General features: G+C 43.7%; 1 protein-coding gene across 7 annotated transcripts in view; it reads left to right on the forward strand.

The window, feature by feature from the left end:
• Positions 1-18,657, forward strand: part of VPS41 (VPS41 subunit of HOPS complex) — a 175,218-nt gene extending 156,561 nt beyond the window's left edge. For 3 of the 7 annotated variants that reach the window (XM_032303858.1, XM_032303864.1, XM_032303860.1), the window contains 7 exons: positions 346-400; positions 2,039-2,179; positions 3,419-3,555; positions 15,257-15,356; positions 15,464-15,508; positions 16,913-17,013; positions 17,047-17,196. In XM_032303858.1, the coding sequence (XP_032159749.1) occupies positions 346-400; positions 2,039-2,179; positions 3,419-3,555; positions 15,257-15,356; positions 15,464-15,508; positions 16,913-17,013; positions 17,047-17,181 (714 nt within the window). In that variant the 3' untranslated portion in view covers positions 17,182-17,196. Of the gene's footprint in view, positions 1-345; positions 401-2,038; positions 2,180-3,418; positions 3,556-15,256; positions 15,357-15,463; positions 15,509-16,912; positions 17,014-17,046; positions 17,197-17,924 lie in introns of those variants that run through there. The other 4 variants (XM_032303863.1, XM_032303861.1, XM_032303859.1 and 1 more) reach the window with 4 other exon arrangements.
• The last annotated feature ends 7 nt before the right edge of the window (positions 18,658-18,664 follow it).

An 18,664-nucleotide genomic window follows, 5' to 3' on the forward strand; every position in this document is an offset into this window, starting at 1 on the left:
TAGGTGGGGCGCATAGCTGTGAGGAAACCTGAAGTAGTGTCCAGAGAAAGCTTGGCGGGAAAGTCCTTCTCTTCAGCACTGGCTTTCTGCCTTTGCTCACAGAGTGTTCCGAGTTGCCTCAAATACAGTATTGGTTAAACTGTGTTTGGCCCAGCACCTGTCTGAGAGGTGAATGAGGACAGCCACCAGCAAAACCCAAGATTTGCATTTTGTTTGTTTACTTCGTTTTGCTTGTAAAGGAAGGCAATGGGAACTTTTTTCTAACTTGTATGTTTAAGTGAATCTGTTCATATTTATTCATGGCTGCTAATCCACAGTAACATTTTTACCCTGCTTTACTTAAAGGCTCTTGAGATCTGTCAACAGAGAAACTTCGTAGAAGAGACAGTGTATCTTCTGAGTAAGTAGCTTTTGGTCCCCATGAGCTGGGAAACACTGTGGTAAAGTGGTGTACATGGTCTAAGAATGGACAATGGCCGTAGGTTTTAGACCAAAGGCACACAAAGTATAGAGCCTATTCTCTTTAAGAATGGAATGCGTAGAAAAGGGGACTTTGCAGCTCAGTAGAGAAAGAAGCGTTATTTAATAAATGCTGTTGAAGTTAACATCTGAATATTGCATAGTAAGTCTATTAGCGCACACCTCACAAATGAATTGTAGAGGAGATGATGAGTTGGTTCATTTGCAAAAAAAAAAAAAAAAAAAAAAAAAAAAAAAAAAAACCAGTTTATTTTACTATCATCCCGGTAGAAAATAATGTTCATTGTCCCTCATCACACCTTAAGTAACTGGAGAAAATGCACTTGAATATGGACGTTTTGGAGAGGGGAGAACTTTGGTATCATCTAGCTCTCCATTGTCCCTGGGCCTCTGGCACTGCCTCTGTTTATGTCGTACTTACTATCTTTCACCTTCCTCCAGAATGAACCATTTACGTGAAAGCAGGGTAGATGCCTGAAGGTTTCCCAAGGAAGCTCTATGCAGGTATTCATAGCAGAAACATGGAGTTCGAGCATGAGGTGTTTCTCCTTTGTCTCTGCCCAGAAAATACTCCAGAAGAGTCCATTTTCGTCATGATGTCATGTTTTCCCAGTAGACAAGTAAGGGGAGAACTTACAAGGGAGCCATAATGTCCTTTTCTGAAGTTATGAAAATTTAAAAATCCTATACACATTTTAAAAATTAACCATTTTTAGGACCTAAACCATAGGAATAATACTTGTTGGAAGAACAAAATGCTACAGAAGGTAGAACAAATCGGACATCATTTTATTCACAGGCCCACTATTCTCACTTGATAAGGGCTGCTCAGAATGAGAAGGATTGAGTTGCTGTCCCTCCTGAGTAAAGCTTTTTATATGTACTGTATTAAAACCTCAGGGAAACTGTTAAAGCCATTAAAATGCCAGTAGATCAATGAGCAAAGTGTGTAAAGATAATTGGCCAGATAGAAGCATAGTTGATAAATACTCTCATTTAATGAGAGTTATTGGAAGGCTTTCCCCCAAACTTGGAAGAGTAGGAAATGAGGTAGCCCTCTGATAGTTGAGTTTGTGTTTGGCACAGAGTGTGTCAAAAGAGTAAATCCAAAACTACTTAAAGAGGCAGAATGGCTCCAAGGCCTTTAAAAGTCTTAACTGTATCTGGGTATCAAGATGTCCAAAAGAAATAGGGAAGTAGGAAGGAAGTAGGGATCTGACAGACTTGGGTTCAGATTCCAGCTGTATGATCTTGGCAAGTTACTAATGTTGCTGCATATCCTCTTCCGTAAAGAAGAAATAATAGTAGAACATACCTCATAGGATTATAGTGATGACTAAATGATGTAATTTATATGACGCACTTAAATGAGTATACAGCACAAAGAAAACACCCAGGAAATCATTATTTCATTAGGTTATAAATGGCAAATTCTAATGTCCCATAAGAAAATGTGTTTTTGTCTTAGCTTTCAAGAGATATGTAAACAAGAGATACACTGATTCTTCAAAAATGTTTTATTAAAGCATTCTGAAAGTATTTCTCACATCTTTGCTAGGCCGAATGGGTAACAGCCGCAGTGCCCTGAAGATGATCATGGAGGAATTACATGATGTTGATAAAGCCATTGAATTTGCCAAGGAGCAAGACGACGGAGAACTCTGGGAAGATCTGATTTTATATTCCATCGACAAACCGCGTAAGCAGAAAAGCCATCTGCAGTCAGACCTGTTTCTTTCAATACGTCCAGTTACATCTACAACTGGAATTATCTCAAGACACATTGGGTGAAAAATATGGTGAAGTATCTATAACAAAAACAGGCTAGGTACATTGTAACGATTTCCAGTCCTCCTGTGTAGAGAAGCAGTACCTGAATGTGCAAACGAGCAGGTGGTTAAGTTCTTGAAACTCATTCTCTGAGTCCCCATGAAGCTCGTTCCGACACACTGTACCCCTACTGAATGTCACCTGACATAGTTTAGTTTTGTTTCTTTTTTTTTTCAGTTTGGATATAGGGATATTAATTTTGAAAATGTAAAGCTCTCACCAGTTTCTTTTCATGGAAACCTAGGCCTGTTATTAGACACTGGCCATACTCAGATGTTTGTTGTGACAGTACCTAATCTCTGTCCCACCTCGTTTCCTCGTGTGGCACCAGGACTGTGTGTGTGCTGCCTCCCTGTGGCTGCCTCCGCATTTTAGAAGGAGATACACAGTCACCTGACAGTAACCCAGGCCCTCTTTTGAAGATCTGGAAATGATTCCAAAACCGGCAGTTATGATTTAAAAGTCTGCGCCCACCCCCTTCATTTTTTAAGAAGAATATTTATCTGTTTCAAGATGTTCAAGTTTTAGAAATGACTCTTGTGATTCTTTTTATAAGAGCTACAAAGAGGATAATGTTATTCAAGTCAAATTCAGATGTAGACCGTCACATGCACATGCATCTTTGAGAATCAAGCTTAGCATGACGAAGTTGTAATTTACGCACCGCCAGGGACACAGGGTGGGTGAGATGGAACACGTCATGACTGGGACCCGCGGTCTGCCCTGCCAGTGAACTGGGGCATTTAACTTGCTAGCTCTATGGCCCGGAATGAATTACTTAACCAACATGTTTCCCTTGCCTGTAAAATGGGGACACATACATTCATACCTTGCAGAAAACTGGAGAAAAGTGTGTGACAGCTGAGCTGTAGTGTAAGTTCTCAATAAATGTCAGTTGTACCCCTTGTCATCGAAGGCTGTGTTCTGAGTCATCATTGTGCTCTCTGGCTCTTTTCACTGACAGAGCTTCCCCTTTATGTCATGAAATAAAAAGAAAGTTAGTTTTTGAGAATTTGGAAATTCAAGGAAATAATTTTTTACTTGAGTTCCTTTTGACTGCCTTATATACATTGCTGATGTGCTCATTGTTCCATGTGGTATCTTGCAGCATTTATTACTGGCTTGTTGAACAACATCGGCACACATGTAGACCCAATTCTGTTGATTCACCGTATTAAGGAAGGGATGGAGATCCCCAATTTGAGAGATTCCTTGGTTAAAATTCTGCAAGACTACAATTTGCAAGTAAGTATTCTTTCTTAGATCAGCATGGGGAGGGAGTTGATTTGCTTTCTGGATAAACATCTCTAGGGTTATTTTAGGTAACAGAATTCGGTTGCATTGTTACATTTTATTTAGGCCCCAGATATATGGGAAGCTCATCAAGTAGAGAAACTAGAAATCTCTTCCTTTAAGGAAACCATCCAGTTTTTTAACCATCTCCAGATTTTCTCTCCTTGATGAGCAGGCACTTTTTTTTTTTTAATATTTTATTTATTTATTTGAGGGAGACAGAGATAGCAAAAGATAACACAAGCAAGAAGGAGGGGCAGAAGCAGATACCCTGCCTGAGCAGGGGAGAGAAAGCAGCAGAAGAAAAGGGAGAAACAGGCTCTCTGCTAAGCAGGGAGTCTGGTACGGGGCTTGATCCCAGAACCTTGAGATCATGACCTGAGCCAAAGACAGACACCCGACCCACTGAGCCACCCAGGCTACGTTTATGTGATAGATACAGCATGGCATTGGGAAGGGTGAGGGGTATTTACAGTGGCTGCCAGAGCCCTCAAGCCAGTTTTAAGCAACATGAGTATTGTGTCCATTTTGGGAATTAAAAAAAAGTTTTTCAAGGGGCTACCAGGAGGCTCAGTTGGTTTAAGCATCTGCCTTTGGCTCAGGTCATAATCCCAGGGACCTGGAATTGAGCCCAGCCTCGGGGTCCCTGCTCAGCAGAGATTCTGCTTTTCCCCCTCCTTCTGCTCTTCCCCCTACTTCTGCTCTCTTTCTCTCTCTGTCAAATAAATAAATAAAATCTTAAAAAAAAAAAAAAAAAAGGTTTTCAAATAATTCAGTTATTTCCTTGAAGCTACTCTGTAATCCATTGCCTGAAACATGTTGAAATACATGATTTTATTTAACTTTTGTCTGTTTTCTAGACTAGTACAACTTTGTTTTCTGTAATAATTCAGAATTTGTGATAAAAGCAATGGAACTCGTTGTTTTCATATAAATCATTAATATGCTAATTACACAGCATCCCAATCTTTTCCTGGTAGATGGTAGCTGCCATAGAACTTGAAATTGTTTAAATCGCATTTTTTGAACTATTTGGACTGTTCTTTCTCACCTTCATTTGAAAATGAGTTTTTGTTATAATACAGAGGAAGTCGCTGTCCTGGAAATGTAAAGATTTTGCAGATAGAGCCAGAAAATAACATGGTAGGGAGAGACGTGGTTATCAGGTTAAGAAAGGAGAGGAGCATCGTGTTGAGGATTTGTGGGGCCCCTGGGCCACTGTGAGGGTTCAGTGTGGGGGAGGGTGCTGCACTCGGGGTGCAAGGTAAAAGGAGCATGACTTGAGGAAAATTGAGAGCATCAAGATGAGAAGTGAGATGTAAAGGAACGACAGAGCTGAGGAACAAGAATGCGGGCTCTGGGAGTGGAGTGTTGGTACATTAACATTTCTGACAGAGCCCTCATGAACTTGTTCAGGAAGCAGGTGAAGATAAGGGTCATTGGAGAGGAACTGGTTGAGAAAGTGAGGGCAGCACGTCATCCCCGTGGGCACTGAGAGACGGGGGTAGGAGGGCCGTAGCTAGGCTCTGGCACCCTCTGTGAACTGGGAGGGGAGGCTCCCGAGCACTGGGGCTGGATTACTGGGGCAGCACAACCTGAAAGAGAAGAGGTTTTCCTGCGGGCGGGGTGGAAGAGGACAAGAGCCTTTCTCAGGTGGGCTCACGGGAAGTCGGGGTACTGGGAGAGAAAGAGATGTTTGGTTAAAGCAGAGGTAGAGAGTCTGTCCTGCACAAAGCTTCACGATATGCAAGTATTTATTGACAGAGGAATTGGTAGGTCTGCAGACAATCCTGCGAAAGGGGTGCTGGGAGGGAGAATGAGCAGGGCAGGGAGGAGGAGGTAGGAGCGGAATGGGTGAAGAAGCAAGCAGAGGGCCGGTGGGGAGCTTCTGGAGATTTGGGCAGTACCCAAGGGTTGCAGCAGAGTGGCCCAGGTAGGAATGTTTCCCTATTTCCGAAGTGGGAATTAGGCTTCAGGGAAAATGGCTTCAGTGTCCAACCTCCTAAAGCCCCGGGAAGGAGTGAGCTTGATGATCTGTCACTGGCTCTGCCTTCCTCCGTGTGTGCCAGGACCCATGTGAAGCTGCAGATCAGATGTATCGAGAAGTCATTTAGGTGTGGTGTCTCTGAGCATCTCTACCTCAGGGAAGGTGACCAAATGGCCACTCCTTTGTCCTCCCGCTTAGTAGTGCATTAAGCTTGGCCTCTGGCTTGAAAATGTTTCTTTTTTTCCAGCCTCTGCAGTGCCTACAGAAACACATAATAAATCCCTCTTAATAGGCTCTTAATCCAGAGAACCAAGCTCATGTGCACCACTGGGTCTCACTGCTTATTCATTTTTTTATGAATAAATTTGCATATTCTGAGTAACCCGGAATAAAAATAAATTATTAGATGCAAAATGTATTCCATATAAAAAAACTCATCCACAAAAACAGCTGCTAAATCAGTATTTTTTTTTCCCCTTCATTATATTTTTTAATGTACTGAGAGCTTTCCCTTAAGATGTGGAAGTGTGCTATTGGTGACCTGTTGAGAAGGCTGGGGATTACTCAGCCAGGGGCTCTCTTAAACCTGGACCAGGGAGTGGCTTCCAGGTGGAGAGGAGGGACCCACAGGGAAGGCGGCAGAACCTGTGGGAATGGCCTCGTCGTCTCCAGTGCAGCTAAGAGGACTTGTTGGAGGTGCAGAGAGAAACTGCTCACCTCGGGCAAGTGGTTCAAACAGTTCCAGGGGCGCTGCCTTCTTATATATGAAGAAAGAGTTTAGAAGTTTTTTCTATGGGAAAGACTACTGTTACATTAATGACCATTTATTTTCTGTCCGTGGCCACCTGTCAGAGATCACTGTAAAAATAATTTATAGTCAGGGCACCTGGGTGGCTCAGTGGGTTAAAGCCTCTGCTTCAGCTCAGGTCATGATCCCAGGGTCCTGGGATTGAGCCCCGCATCAGGCTCTCTGCTCGGTGGGGAGCCTGCTTCCTCCTCTCTCTCTGCCTGCTTGTGACCTCTCTCTGTTAAATAAATAAATAAAATCTTAAAAAAAAAAATTATAGAGCATCTTCAAGTTTCTGGAAAGGTTTCACATATGTATTTTTTACTCTGTGTAGTTTTTACTCTGTGTAGTTTGTTTTTTACTCTGTGTAGTCTCTTGTTTGTCCCATAAAAGTATAGTCGATTTTCACATGTTCTCACAGGATAAAAAATGGCTAGCCTGTTAATTACCAAAATTGAGGGGGAATTTTCCAGGTTCATGAATTTGTGAGAACCTGGAACCTTCTCTGTTGGGCAGGGCAGCAGGGAAGCACCCCGGAGGGCTGTTAGGGACCATTCAGCATGAAACCTGAGGATTCATGGTCAGATGTCAGGGAAAGAGCTTCTTGGGATCTTTTGCTAATATGCACTGGGACTCTCTCAGGGGCAGATTTATGATAAAGTATCCATTGCTGTAAAATGTGTTTGGGCCACTGGAAATGGCTTTGGGAGCTCCCTCACTAGCTAATAGCCAATTGGAAACAGAAGGCAGGAAAAGTTGTAGGAAAAAACTTAAAATCAGTATCTCTTCAGGTTTTAAAATTTTATGTTTCCTAAAATGCACCAACTTTCTTCAGTGACATTTTTAGTATGAGGCGTGTTAGAGGTCTGTGACATCATTAAAGTGAAGGAAAATATGTCCTCAGTGATTTCAGTGTTGAGTTTATTTTCATATATTTTTTATAATTTGTTACACTGTCAGTATAATTACTCAACAAATTTGAAAAGCTTCATGAAGTCAATAAGATAAAAGTAGCCCTTATCATACTTCATAAACTTAAAATGTTTCTAGGCCTGATTTCAAGGACAGATAGCATTTGTTGTTTTGATATAAAAATTATTTGCCCATCTGGGAAGGTGATGAACTGGGTTTGAGGCCAGGTCCTCTGCCTACATCTTGTGTGGACCGCCGGTGGTTCCCTGGTCTCTGGAGAAGCCTTCCTTGTGCTGGCTGGTTACGACAGCAGAGGAGGACATGGTGTTGAACAGGCGGCCGGTTGTCTCTAAAGAACGGTGGACACGATGTGTGCAGAGTTGGACTCTAGGCCCGGTTTTCCCACCAACAAGACTGCTGACCTGGAGGGCACCCAACCTTTCTGGATATCAGTTTCCCCAGTATATCAAGTCAGTGTTTGTCAAGCCTGACTCCATACCAGAATTATCTAAATTCTTTTAAAAATTACTTTGTTTCAGGTACCACCCCAGAGAGGCTAGACTAGAATCTTTGGGGGGCAGCTAGGAGACTTTAGCCTTGAATCACCTTGAGATTTCTTACGCTCAGCGTGGCACAAGTCTGTGCTCTGACATTTGACATTCAGGAACTTAGGATTAGGTGATCTCTAAAGTATCTTCTGGGTCTCTCAGGATCCTAATATAGTTCTTTCAGAAACAGGCCTTTAGGTCAGGCCGTATTTCTGTATTGTTCCTCATCTCTCTACTTTGAAATCCAGAGACAAATGAATTAAGAGGAGATAGTGAGGTCTTTCTTACCCACTTTTTTGGACTCAGATGGTTTCTTCTTTTTCACAGTACATAAGCTCTTAATTTCTTCTACGAGGTGAGAGACTTTTTAAATTCATAGATTCCTAAAATAAACTTTTAAAACAGATTTTTTTTCCTTTCAGGTTGTTTCCATTTGGCCTCATCACTGCCTTTAGGTGACATAGGTGGCCTGTGACAACCAACTCTAACTTCTTTAATCAGTCTAGCACATGTGTACTTTGTGCTGTCATAAAACCAGATATGATATTTGTAATATTGCTTTTAGCTCCAACATGAGACCTTAGAGCCTTTCTATCGTTTCCTTATTTCTCTGTAGTTCATTATCTTCAATGATAATTCCCAAAAAAAAGCAACACTTTTCAATTAGAATTCAGATCCCATAGCATCATAGCCTATATGATAGATTTGAAATTAGGTAAAATGGTTTCCCAGGCTTGCTCTTATATCATACTGGGGCTTATAAACCCAGGTAACTGTCATTTGCAATTCTAATGATAAGCATTGCAGTATGAACAAGGTAATGTCAGCAAAAAGTTCAACATTCAAAGAATCTTTTAAAATAAACATTTCAGAAACTGCAATTTTTTTGGCATTTTTCTCACAGCAGCTGTTTCTAAAGAACAATAATAACTTCACCGATGTACAATTCTTTTATTGCTTTATAAAATATCTATAAGTCTGGTGCTTTTTGCTTTTCATTGGGATGATTATCGGTGATGAACTACAGAGAAATAAGGAAAAAGGAGGAGAATCTAGAGTCTCATGTTGGTTTTCAATAGCTAGCTTATAAATACGTTCTTAAATTTACAGTACAGCAAGGTATGCTTATAACAGATTGATTATAGACCCTACAACTGGCTGATTTGAAAATGATGGAAATAAAAGGATAAAGGTAATGCTGAAAAGCTTTGAAAAACAGTGTAATGATAAGAAAACAAGAGTTGTTGAGAAGAATGTGTGGGAAGAAAAAAATAAAAAGTTCCATAAAAGAAATGAATCTCTGAAAGATAATATTGTATTTGCCTGTAATGCCCTCAAGTACTTTTTGAGATGAGAACTTGATGCCATTATGAAATTGAGCAAAGAAGATACCAGTGGTTTACTTACCTTGGTGAAATTCTAATAGGAGATATAGATTGTAATTTGAGCTATAGATTATATGGAAGAATGAAAAATGAAATGACAATCTTAATATTTCCAAAAACTGGAAAACAAGATCAGTACCAAAGGTGTTATTAGTAAGTCCTTTTAAAACAAAGGCATGAAAAGAAAAAATAGACCCGATAATAAAAAGTAGAATAATATGATAGAAAATAGGAATATTTGAAAAGTAACCAAGTAGAATTCTTTGAAATTATGTGTGTATTCATTTGAAATTTCAATATTCAGTGCTAGGCCAGTGATTGGATGAAACTGAAAGGAAGAATTAACTGGAAAACCTGATGACATTGTTTCATACGCAGCGAAGAGTAGTGAAGAGATAGAAGATACAGGAGTGGTTAACAGGGGCACCTGGGTGCTCAGTGTGCCTTCAGCGCAGATCATGATCTCAGGGTTCTGGCATCGAGCTCCCTGTTCAGTCTGCTTCTCCTTCTCCCTCTGCCCCCACTGTGTGCTTGCTCACTCACTCACTCTCTCAAATAAATAAAATCTTTTAATAAATAAGAGTGGGCGCTTGGGCGCCTCAGTGTTAAGCCTCTGCCTTCGGCTCAGGTCACGATCTCAGGGTCCTGGGATCGAGTACCACATCGGGCTCTGTGCTCAGCGGGGAGCCTGCTTCCTCCTCTCTCTCTGTCTGCCTCTCTGCCTACTTGTGATCTCTGTCAAATGAATAAGTAAAATTCTTTAAAAAAAAAATATAAGAGTGGCTAACAGGGACATCAGGTTAGAATATACATGTCCTCAACCACAGGACTTGTGGAGTAGAGAATCAAAAGACTAATAGGGGGGGCGCCTGGGTGGCTCAGTGGGTTAAAGCCTCTGCCTTCAGCTCAGGTCATGATTCCAGGGTCTTGGGATAGAGCCCCGCATTGGGCTCTCTGCTCAGCAGGGAGCCTGCTTCCTCCTCTCTCTCTCTGCCTGCTTCTCTGACTACTTGTGATTGCTGTTGAATAAATAAATAAAATCTTTAAGAAAAAAAAAAAAGACTAATAGGAGAACCTCAACAAAGTTGATCAGGGAAAAGAAGACCTACATATTTGGGGAACAAAAAAGGGAGAATATAACTAAAGGTGCAGACAAGATTTAAGAACTAAGGAAGTGCTACAATTTTATATCAGTATATTTGAAAATGCAAACAATTTTCTAGGAAAATATAAATTACCAGCATTTACTCAAGAGCAAATAGACCTGTAGTCATTAAATCAGCAGTCAGAACATAAAGCCAAAATAAAAGTACTATTCCACAGTCAACTTCAGAGGTTAGTTTCATCAGACTTTTCAAAAAAAAACAGGCAATCCCCAAATATATTTTGTAGTTGACCTTTAACCAGGACCCGGAGAGGGGAAGGGGAGCAACACCTTTACCCTGCACGGGGGGTGAGAAATGCAGTCTTTCCTCTGGATACAATGGAAACAGGTGACACCTGAGGTCCCAGGATGCTGGAAGGTGGCCAGCAAATCCCAGCGCCAGGATGCTGGCTACTGTCCCAGCCCTGCCTTCTGGATTCAGTGACTGGAAGGGCAGTAACATTCATTAGAGAGAAACCAGCATCTTGAAGAACTGCTTTTCTGCTCATCTGAACAAATAAAGAATAAAGCCTAAAAAACAAACAATAACAACAACAACAACAAAACCCAGGCAGCCCCTATTTTACATCAACTTTTCCAGGGAACAGAATGGAAAAGCTCCTCGGTTCCTCATGGGATGCTGGTCTAACCTTTCCTGCATCCTGAGACAATTAGAGCCTTGTTTCTTTAACACAAATGCAAAGAGTCTACATAAATCATTAGCAGAACTGAATCTGCCCATGTAATTATTGAATGTGTATATCATAAATGTCATGAATTCTAAAGTAATCATCATCTATGTGTTTGATAAAATTCTAATCAAAACCCCCAAGGAACTTTTTACAGCTTAAATTTATGTAAAAAGCAAATGGCTTAAGATTATCTAAGAAGAATAAGGAGGGTAGATTTATTAGATACTAAATTTTAATATGTGGGAGTGTAAAATGGCATAACTACTTCCCCAAACAATAAATCAAAGCCTCATCAGGAAAAGGCCCTTTGCTTCCCACATCTTGTGCCTTGGGAATGTGGATGTAAGGCCTAGAGATACAGCCTCTAGTTTGTGGCTGTGAGGCAGCAACCTGAAGGTATATTCTCCTGTTGATGGATGTTTAGGCTTTTTCCAGCCTAGAGTTATTAAGGATAAAGTTGCAGAGGACATTGTCGTACAGTTTGTTGATGACCTTCTTCTCATCTTGGTTAAGCACCTACAAGTAAAACTGCTGGGTCGTGGAGCAGGTATATGCTTAATTTCTAGGACTGTCCAATAGTTTTGCAAAGGATGGCTTTCCAGCCTCCCAGGCTTCTCTCGTTGCCCAGATCTGTTGCAGGAGCCCCAGCCAGCTGTTTATTTTAGTTTAGGCACACACTGAACAAAGTTAAAGTTGTGTTTGTAAAGGAGGAGGAAGAAAGGCACAAGAAAGTGTCAGCTCTGTCTATGCTGTTGTTTCTTCTGAAATAACTCTGAAGCATATGGTAAAATCTTAATAGATCTGTTCAACCTGAGTGGAAGAGACTGAAGTGTTCTATGTTTGCAGTATTTCATATTTGTTTTTAAAGATTTTGTTTAGAGAGTGCCTGCAAGTGCGGGGAGGGATAGAGGGAGGGAGAGAACTTCAAGCAGACACTGTGCTGAGTGTGGAGCCTGACACGGGACTTGATCTCACAACCCAGAGATCGTGACCTGAGCTGCAATCAAGAGTTAGACGCTTAACCGACTGAGCCACCCGGGCACCCCAATATTTTAGAATGAAATGTAGCACAAAGTAATGGCAGATAGTATCAGAACGTGAGTGGCAGTGATTTGGTGCCATTCTGGTCATAGAGACGTGGATGGCAGGAGAGCGTTCATGTGTCCCAAGTCTGGGAATGACAGCAAGTTTTGCAAGGCTGGAAAGCAGACTATGGAAGGTGAGCATCCACAGGGGTAACAAGCCGTGTATTATGACCTCAGAAGACAGAAGTTGTCAGCAGTCATGAATTTGAAGGTCAGAGAGGGTTGAAGAGGACTGATTTTGACTCCGCCATCAGTGTTGTCATAAGGGCAGTCAGGGATACCTGGGCGGCTCAGTCCGGTCAAGTGTCGGACTCTTGGTTTTGGCTCAGGTCACGGTCTCCAGGTGGTTAGATCAAGCACTGGGCTCTGTGCTAAGCCAGGAGTAAGCTTGGGATTCTCTCCTGTGCCTCTCCCCACCTCCCGTGTGCACACACACACACTCTCTCTCTCTATCTCTCTTAAATCTTTAAAAGAAAAGAAGACATTTGTGGAAAGTACCAAGTATGAACTTTTAAGGGCGAAATTGGTGATAAAATGGTAACTACTGCACGTTTTTCATGAGTCACTGATCGTTGCTTCAGGGAATAACCCATAGTCGACCTAACGCCTTATCTGATGTTGAAAGCAATACCTGGATATAATAGTAGATTGTTCATGGACAGTCTTTCACTCTGATTGCCTTCAGATCACTACAGGTTTTATGGAAGAAATGGCTCTTTTCCATAGTTACTTTTTTTTGGTATAGCTACTACCTGTCTGGCATCACATAAATGAAAATGTTTTTTGTGTTTTTCTGATTCGGGGCCTTGGACTTTGATCAAATGAAGTAGGAAGTCCCATACTAAGCAGTATTTCTGTATTTTCCCTTCTCCTGGCTGTGTGCCTCTGAATACTCAAGTTTTTCCTAGAAAATACTTTCCAAGGGCGACAGATCATACCTGTTTCAACAAACGTACTCCTGCTGAAGAGATGCTTACTTCCTAGTCTACAGACACGAGGCCTCTGGCTGGCCTGTGCGGTCTGCTCTTCCTCCTGTATTACGTATGCAGTAGGCCCTACATACCCACTGGGAGGCAGAGCCAACACTTGCTAAAACATTTTACCAAACATATTCTGCTTGACAGTAGTTTTCTTGAGTTTTTATTTTGGTGGTGGAGGTTGGGCAGCTTTATAGGTTTGCTTACAAATTTTCTTGATGTTACTGCTCTCGGTACTTCTGTTAATGACATCTGTTAAAGTTTTCATGTCTTTTTTAAATGGAATCAGAAATTCAGTTTCTGGGGCGCCTGGGTGGCTCAGTGGGTTAAGCCGCTGCCTTCGGCTCAGGTCATGATCTCAGGGTCCTGGGATCGAGTCCCGCATCGGGCTCTCTGCTCAGCAGGGAGCCTGCTTCCTCCTTCTCTCTGCCTGCCTCTCTGCCTACTTGTGATCTCTCTCTGTCAAATAAATAAATAAATCTTTAAAAAAAAAAAAAAAAAAGAAATTCAGTTTCTAGTAGCATTTTAAGGAATAAAAAGTCACAGGTGGTGTCTCGATACTTCCTTCTCATCTGTACTAGAAATGGCAGGTATAGAACTTTAATCTGGTTGTCAGCTCTGGGGTTTTCTTGTTTGTTTGTTTGTTTGTTTAATATTTGCTTTCATGTGATTTGGGAGAAAGCCCTTGGGCCGCATTCCTCCCCCCGCAGCCCGGGCTATCTGCGATTTGAAGGGAGCATGTGTGGAGACGCCCCAGGGATGCAGGCTCCAGGTGGCAGCTCCCTGACTGCCCTTCTCTGTGGCACGAATCGAAAACCTCAAAGCAGGACACCCACATAGGTTCTAGAGGTGAGAGTGACTTCAGTGTGAAGAAAGGCAGCCTGCTGCCATGAGAGCAGCATGCGCTGTGACCCAGAGCCAGTCCGCAGTGATGCAGCGGTGACGTCACTCTGAGACTTCCATGGCAGTTACATGGGAATACCCAGAAACACTCGCACTAGGACCCATCAGGCCAGAAGAGCGGGCCACAGACAGTGCGACAGAGAGCCTCTCTGCCCTTCAGGCCTTGAGCACCTCCCTCTTCAAAAAGCAACTAATTCTAGTTTAAAAAAAAGAAAAAGGCATCCAGCTTAACCACATCTCACACAGCCTCTCCCAGTTTCTGATAAAACACCTGAGAAAACTCAGAACAGGCTGGAAGCCCACTCTGGGGCCAGCAGAATGGGTTGGAATGTAGGGTGGGTTACCTCTTGGGCTGTGTCCTTGCTGAAAGCTGGTGGGCCATCTTTGTCTGCACCCTGCCCTGGCTCTGCAACACAGAACAGAGTGGGCACTAGCCAGAAACAGGGGCCTGCCCTCGGCATCCCAACTTCTCTGAGGCTGCTGTGGTGTTGCCACCGCTCCTAATTCTCCAGGCAGAGAGCGCGAAAATTCGTAATGAGGCCAACAGCATCCCAGGGCAAATGCATAAAGGAACAGAAAGTGCGGTACTAGGGTGAAGAAAATGAATCTTGTAACAATGTTAATATCGATGGTCATTTTTCAGTTGTCAGCCCCTTAAGAGTCACCAAATTTGATGGTTACCAGGGTCACTTTACATTCTTAGCGCTACGCTCAATAGTTTGGATTGGAAGGAAAAGAGGGATTGCAGCCAGGAAGGCATTTGGGACAGAAATCACATCTGTTTGGTTTCTCTGTGCCCAGTTCCTTGTACATGATAGGGCCCCAGTATATACTTGTGCGGATAGAGCAATTAATACAGTCAAATGGAGGATTTGGGGATAGTAGGTTTTCCATCCTGGGCAGAGGTAGAGGCCAAACTGTCAGAGTCCACGTTAGGAAGCTCTGTAAGATGATGTTGGGGTTGGTTACCACAGCCTTCCTTGCCAGCCTTTGCAGTTTCTGTTTAATTTCACAAGCGGCACATACGTGCAGTGATGACCGACTGGAGGCTGGAAGGGTTGGTCTGAGCACTTTGGAGGGAAAAGCATACCGAGGACAGGCAAGGGCGAGTGCCTCATTGGATTATTTCAGACACACCAATGTTCTGAATCCCAGGAAGAGGGTTTGTCCCTGCAGTTGAGTCTTTTAAAAACGGCTTTTTTTTTTTTTTTTTTTTTACAATGTATGCATTAGATCCTGCTTCGTGAAGGTTGCAAGAAGATCCTTGTGGCAGACTCTTTGTCCTTACTGAAGAAAATGCACCGAACTCAGATGAAAGGCGTTCTGGTCGATGGTGGGTAAAACTGAAATAATCCTATTGGAATCATATGCTTTCCTTTCAGAAGAGACAGGGCAAAATAGAAATCCTGTATGATCCCAAGTGTGTGTGTTCCCTTGCAGAGGAGAACATCTGTGAATCGTGCCTTTCCCCTATTCTTCCATCAGGTAAGGTGGTTGCGGGGGAATCCCCAAATGTGGGTTCATGAGGAGTGGAATTTAAATTTTGATGTTAACTAATTCCTAAATTGCATAGCTTTTGGAATAATCCGTTTTAGAGAAGAATTTCAGGCCACAGCGCTCCTCGGTCTCAGGCTAGTGCTGCAATTCTTAAAAGCTGAGGTGCTCACCCGGCAGGGGGTCTGCATTACTTGGGAGGTAAAGCCCAGATTGCTGGTCCCACCCCAAGAGGTGCGGGATCCCAGAATTTGCAGTTCTAACACATTCCCACGTGATGTGGATGCTACTTTCAGGGGCCATTGTGTGAGATACCATGGCTTTAGAGTAAAACAAAATGAAAATCTACCATCGACAATGTTTAAATTCCAAGGTAGAAGAATCGTGTGTATCTGGGTGGGAAAGTGAGTAAGTAGCCTCCCCTTTTCTTGAAACTTGGCTCTGCTCTGTGGTTCGAGGCACCTAACTTGCCCACATTTCAACAGAAACCTGTTCCTTGCCATCCAATCCAGACATAAGCCTGTGTTTGTTTGTAGTTGGCAGATCCATGGGTCGTCATGTGTACTCAGAGCACCTTACGTAAGGAGAGGAGAAGAGGAAGTTCCTTAATTTGAAAGTAGAAAGTAAAGCCGAGTTATTGGGATGCAAAAAGCGTTTTATTATGAATTCAGCATAGAGAGGTACTGAGAGAGCTGATGTAGGAATGTACTTAGCTTTATGAGATTAGAGAATAGGACAGGAACAGGACAAGTCGTTCCACTCAGGGCCTTTGCTGGAGGAACTAGGTTGAGGTTAAGTGTTCATGTTGAAAACTGCAGTGGGTGCAGGAGGAGAAGGGAGCTTCCGTCGTGGTTGCTGGTAGTGTGTCACCAGCAGTGCGGATGCAGAGGCGATTTCCTGCCATAGCACAGGCGCCGCAGGACTGGCTCCCAGCCTGGGACGGTGGTGGGGGCTGCTTGCCCCGCTGTGCCCAGACGGATGCCGCCCTGCGGGCTCAGAAGAAGCAGTGGGTGAACTGGCAGGATTTTCCTAAAGCCACAAAGTGGATTCAGCATAGGGTGTGTTTCTCGGGTCTAGGGAAGGGAGGAGGTCATGCACATACTGATCCTAATTATTAGAATGAATGTGCTTGCATTCGCAGTGAGGTTGTCCCTCGTTTGTAGTCACCACTGATGGGGAGACCAGGCACATGACCTGGGACTCCGCCCCCCACGTTGGTAGCTGCTTCTCATCAGACCACAGCCCCTTGGGGGGCATCTGTGAACACATAATCCTCCTAAGGCAGCTTATTGCTGGAAAATTAAACTGCAGCTGGACTTTCAGGCAGGATGGGGTCAAGTTCTCCACCGGCTTGTTGCACTGAGTGCTCATCTCTCTGCCGCTGTCTCCCCATAGACGCTGCGAAGCCCTTCAGCGTGGTGGCCTTCCACTGCCGCCACATGTTCCACAAGGAGTGCCTGCCCGTGCCCAGCATGGTGAGTTGGCCCCTTGGCAGCCGCCGACAAGAGAGCCATGTGGTCGGGAGGGTGCGCTCTGAAGTCTACCCATCCTCCGGTGGCTTCTCGGGATTGGCTTTCTATCACACGGGAAAAATGAATTTATTTATCAAGTGCAGAATCGCCTACATGGTGGTCCCCCCTTATCCGCGATGTCAGTTACCGTGACAGTCAGTCGTGCTCTGGAAGCAGGTGCTCTTCTTGGTGAATGGCCAGGAGGTCGGTAGTGGCCTCATGTTGGCCCACAGGGCCTCTGTCGCTGCCTCTCTTCCTTTCAGCATGCGGGCACCTCACCTGTCGTCACCACAGGAGGAGTGAGGGCAGTGTAAGACAGGGAGACCCCAGTCACATGACCTCCGTGACAGTGTGGTGGTAGCACTGTCCGTTACTAACCTCCTCTGCGCCTCGGTTCTCATAGGTGGGGATGCACAGAGGAAGCCTCGTGTATTTGGGGCTTGGTACTGTCTGTGGTTTCAGACAGCCACCAGGGGGACTTGGAACTGACTCCCGAAGATAAAGGGGGTTTCTGTGCTAAACATCAGAAAAGCACGTTCAGGAGGTGAATTCTTTGAGGTAAAATCGATGACTCAAACTGTAGTGACACAACGTATAATGAGAACCATTTTATAGTTTGTAGAACTTTCTCAGCCTGGCTTCTGTAGCAAGACTGCTGTGTTTAGGGTCCTGTTCCCATGTTCCCCTTGGTCACATGACACTTGTTTTGCTGTGGGGTATCCTCTGCGCCACAGTAACAGCTGGTGTAGACGGAGTCCTACGTGAGCCAGCGAGAAAAGGAGTGCTGTTTCCTAGCTTCCTCCCCACCACCACCTCTGCTCCCGTGAAGTATTTCTGAATAGCAGAGTAGAAGGAGCTTTCTTGTTAAAATATGTGTCTTCTAATGACCCTTCTAGAACTCTCCTGCACAGTTCTGCGGCATCTGCAGCGCCAAGCACCGCGGGCCAGGAAGCGCCATTTTGGAGATGAAAAAGTAGCCCGGCTCCGTCATCCTCTTCCTCACCTCTCTTCTGAAGACTGTTTTTGCAAAAACAGCAGCATTTGTGGACCCCACTGTTGTTACAAGACTTGTACGTGTTTGTGTTCTGCTCAGAGAAACATTTCTTCATCTTTGCCTGTCCCCTAGAGTTTGCTCTGTGTGTTTGATGAAGTGAGGGATTACTCCATCCATGCCTCGAAAGATTTGGGCTCACGGGCTACATTTCATCATTTGTTTGGCTCATTCTTCACTTAGGAATAGAAAAGTCAGTCTGGAAGTTAGAAATGAATTTCTAGATCCTAGTCAAACTGTCTGGCCATTGAGTGGCCTGCCGAGGGTGGCCCTGCTGCCCACAGGCACCACCAGGGAGCTGCCCCGCTGGCGCTTGCTGCAACTTGGCACCTGTTTCCACAGGCTCTGCTGCCGTCAGTCCTCATGTTCTGGGTTTGGCTTTTTGTTGTTGTTGTTTATGTCATCAACTGTGATTGTCTTCTTAATAGGCATTTAATGAAACATTGTGTAAGTTGTCACTTATTCAAGGACATCTGGGAATCACATGAGCAGGCCGACGTCATGCTGTTGTATGGTGACTGATCACGTGCTCCATGTGTCTGTCGATTGAATAAATGTTAGCTCTCCCCATCATGAAAGACTCCC

The sequence above is a fragment of the Mustela erminea genome, chromosome 11, assembly GCF_009829155.1.
Source record: "Mustela erminea isolate mMusErm1 chromosome 11, mMusErm1.Pri, whole genome shotgun sequence".
NCBI classification, from domain to species: Eukaryota; Metazoa; Chordata; class Mammalia; order Carnivora; family Mustelidae; genus Mustela; species Mustela erminea.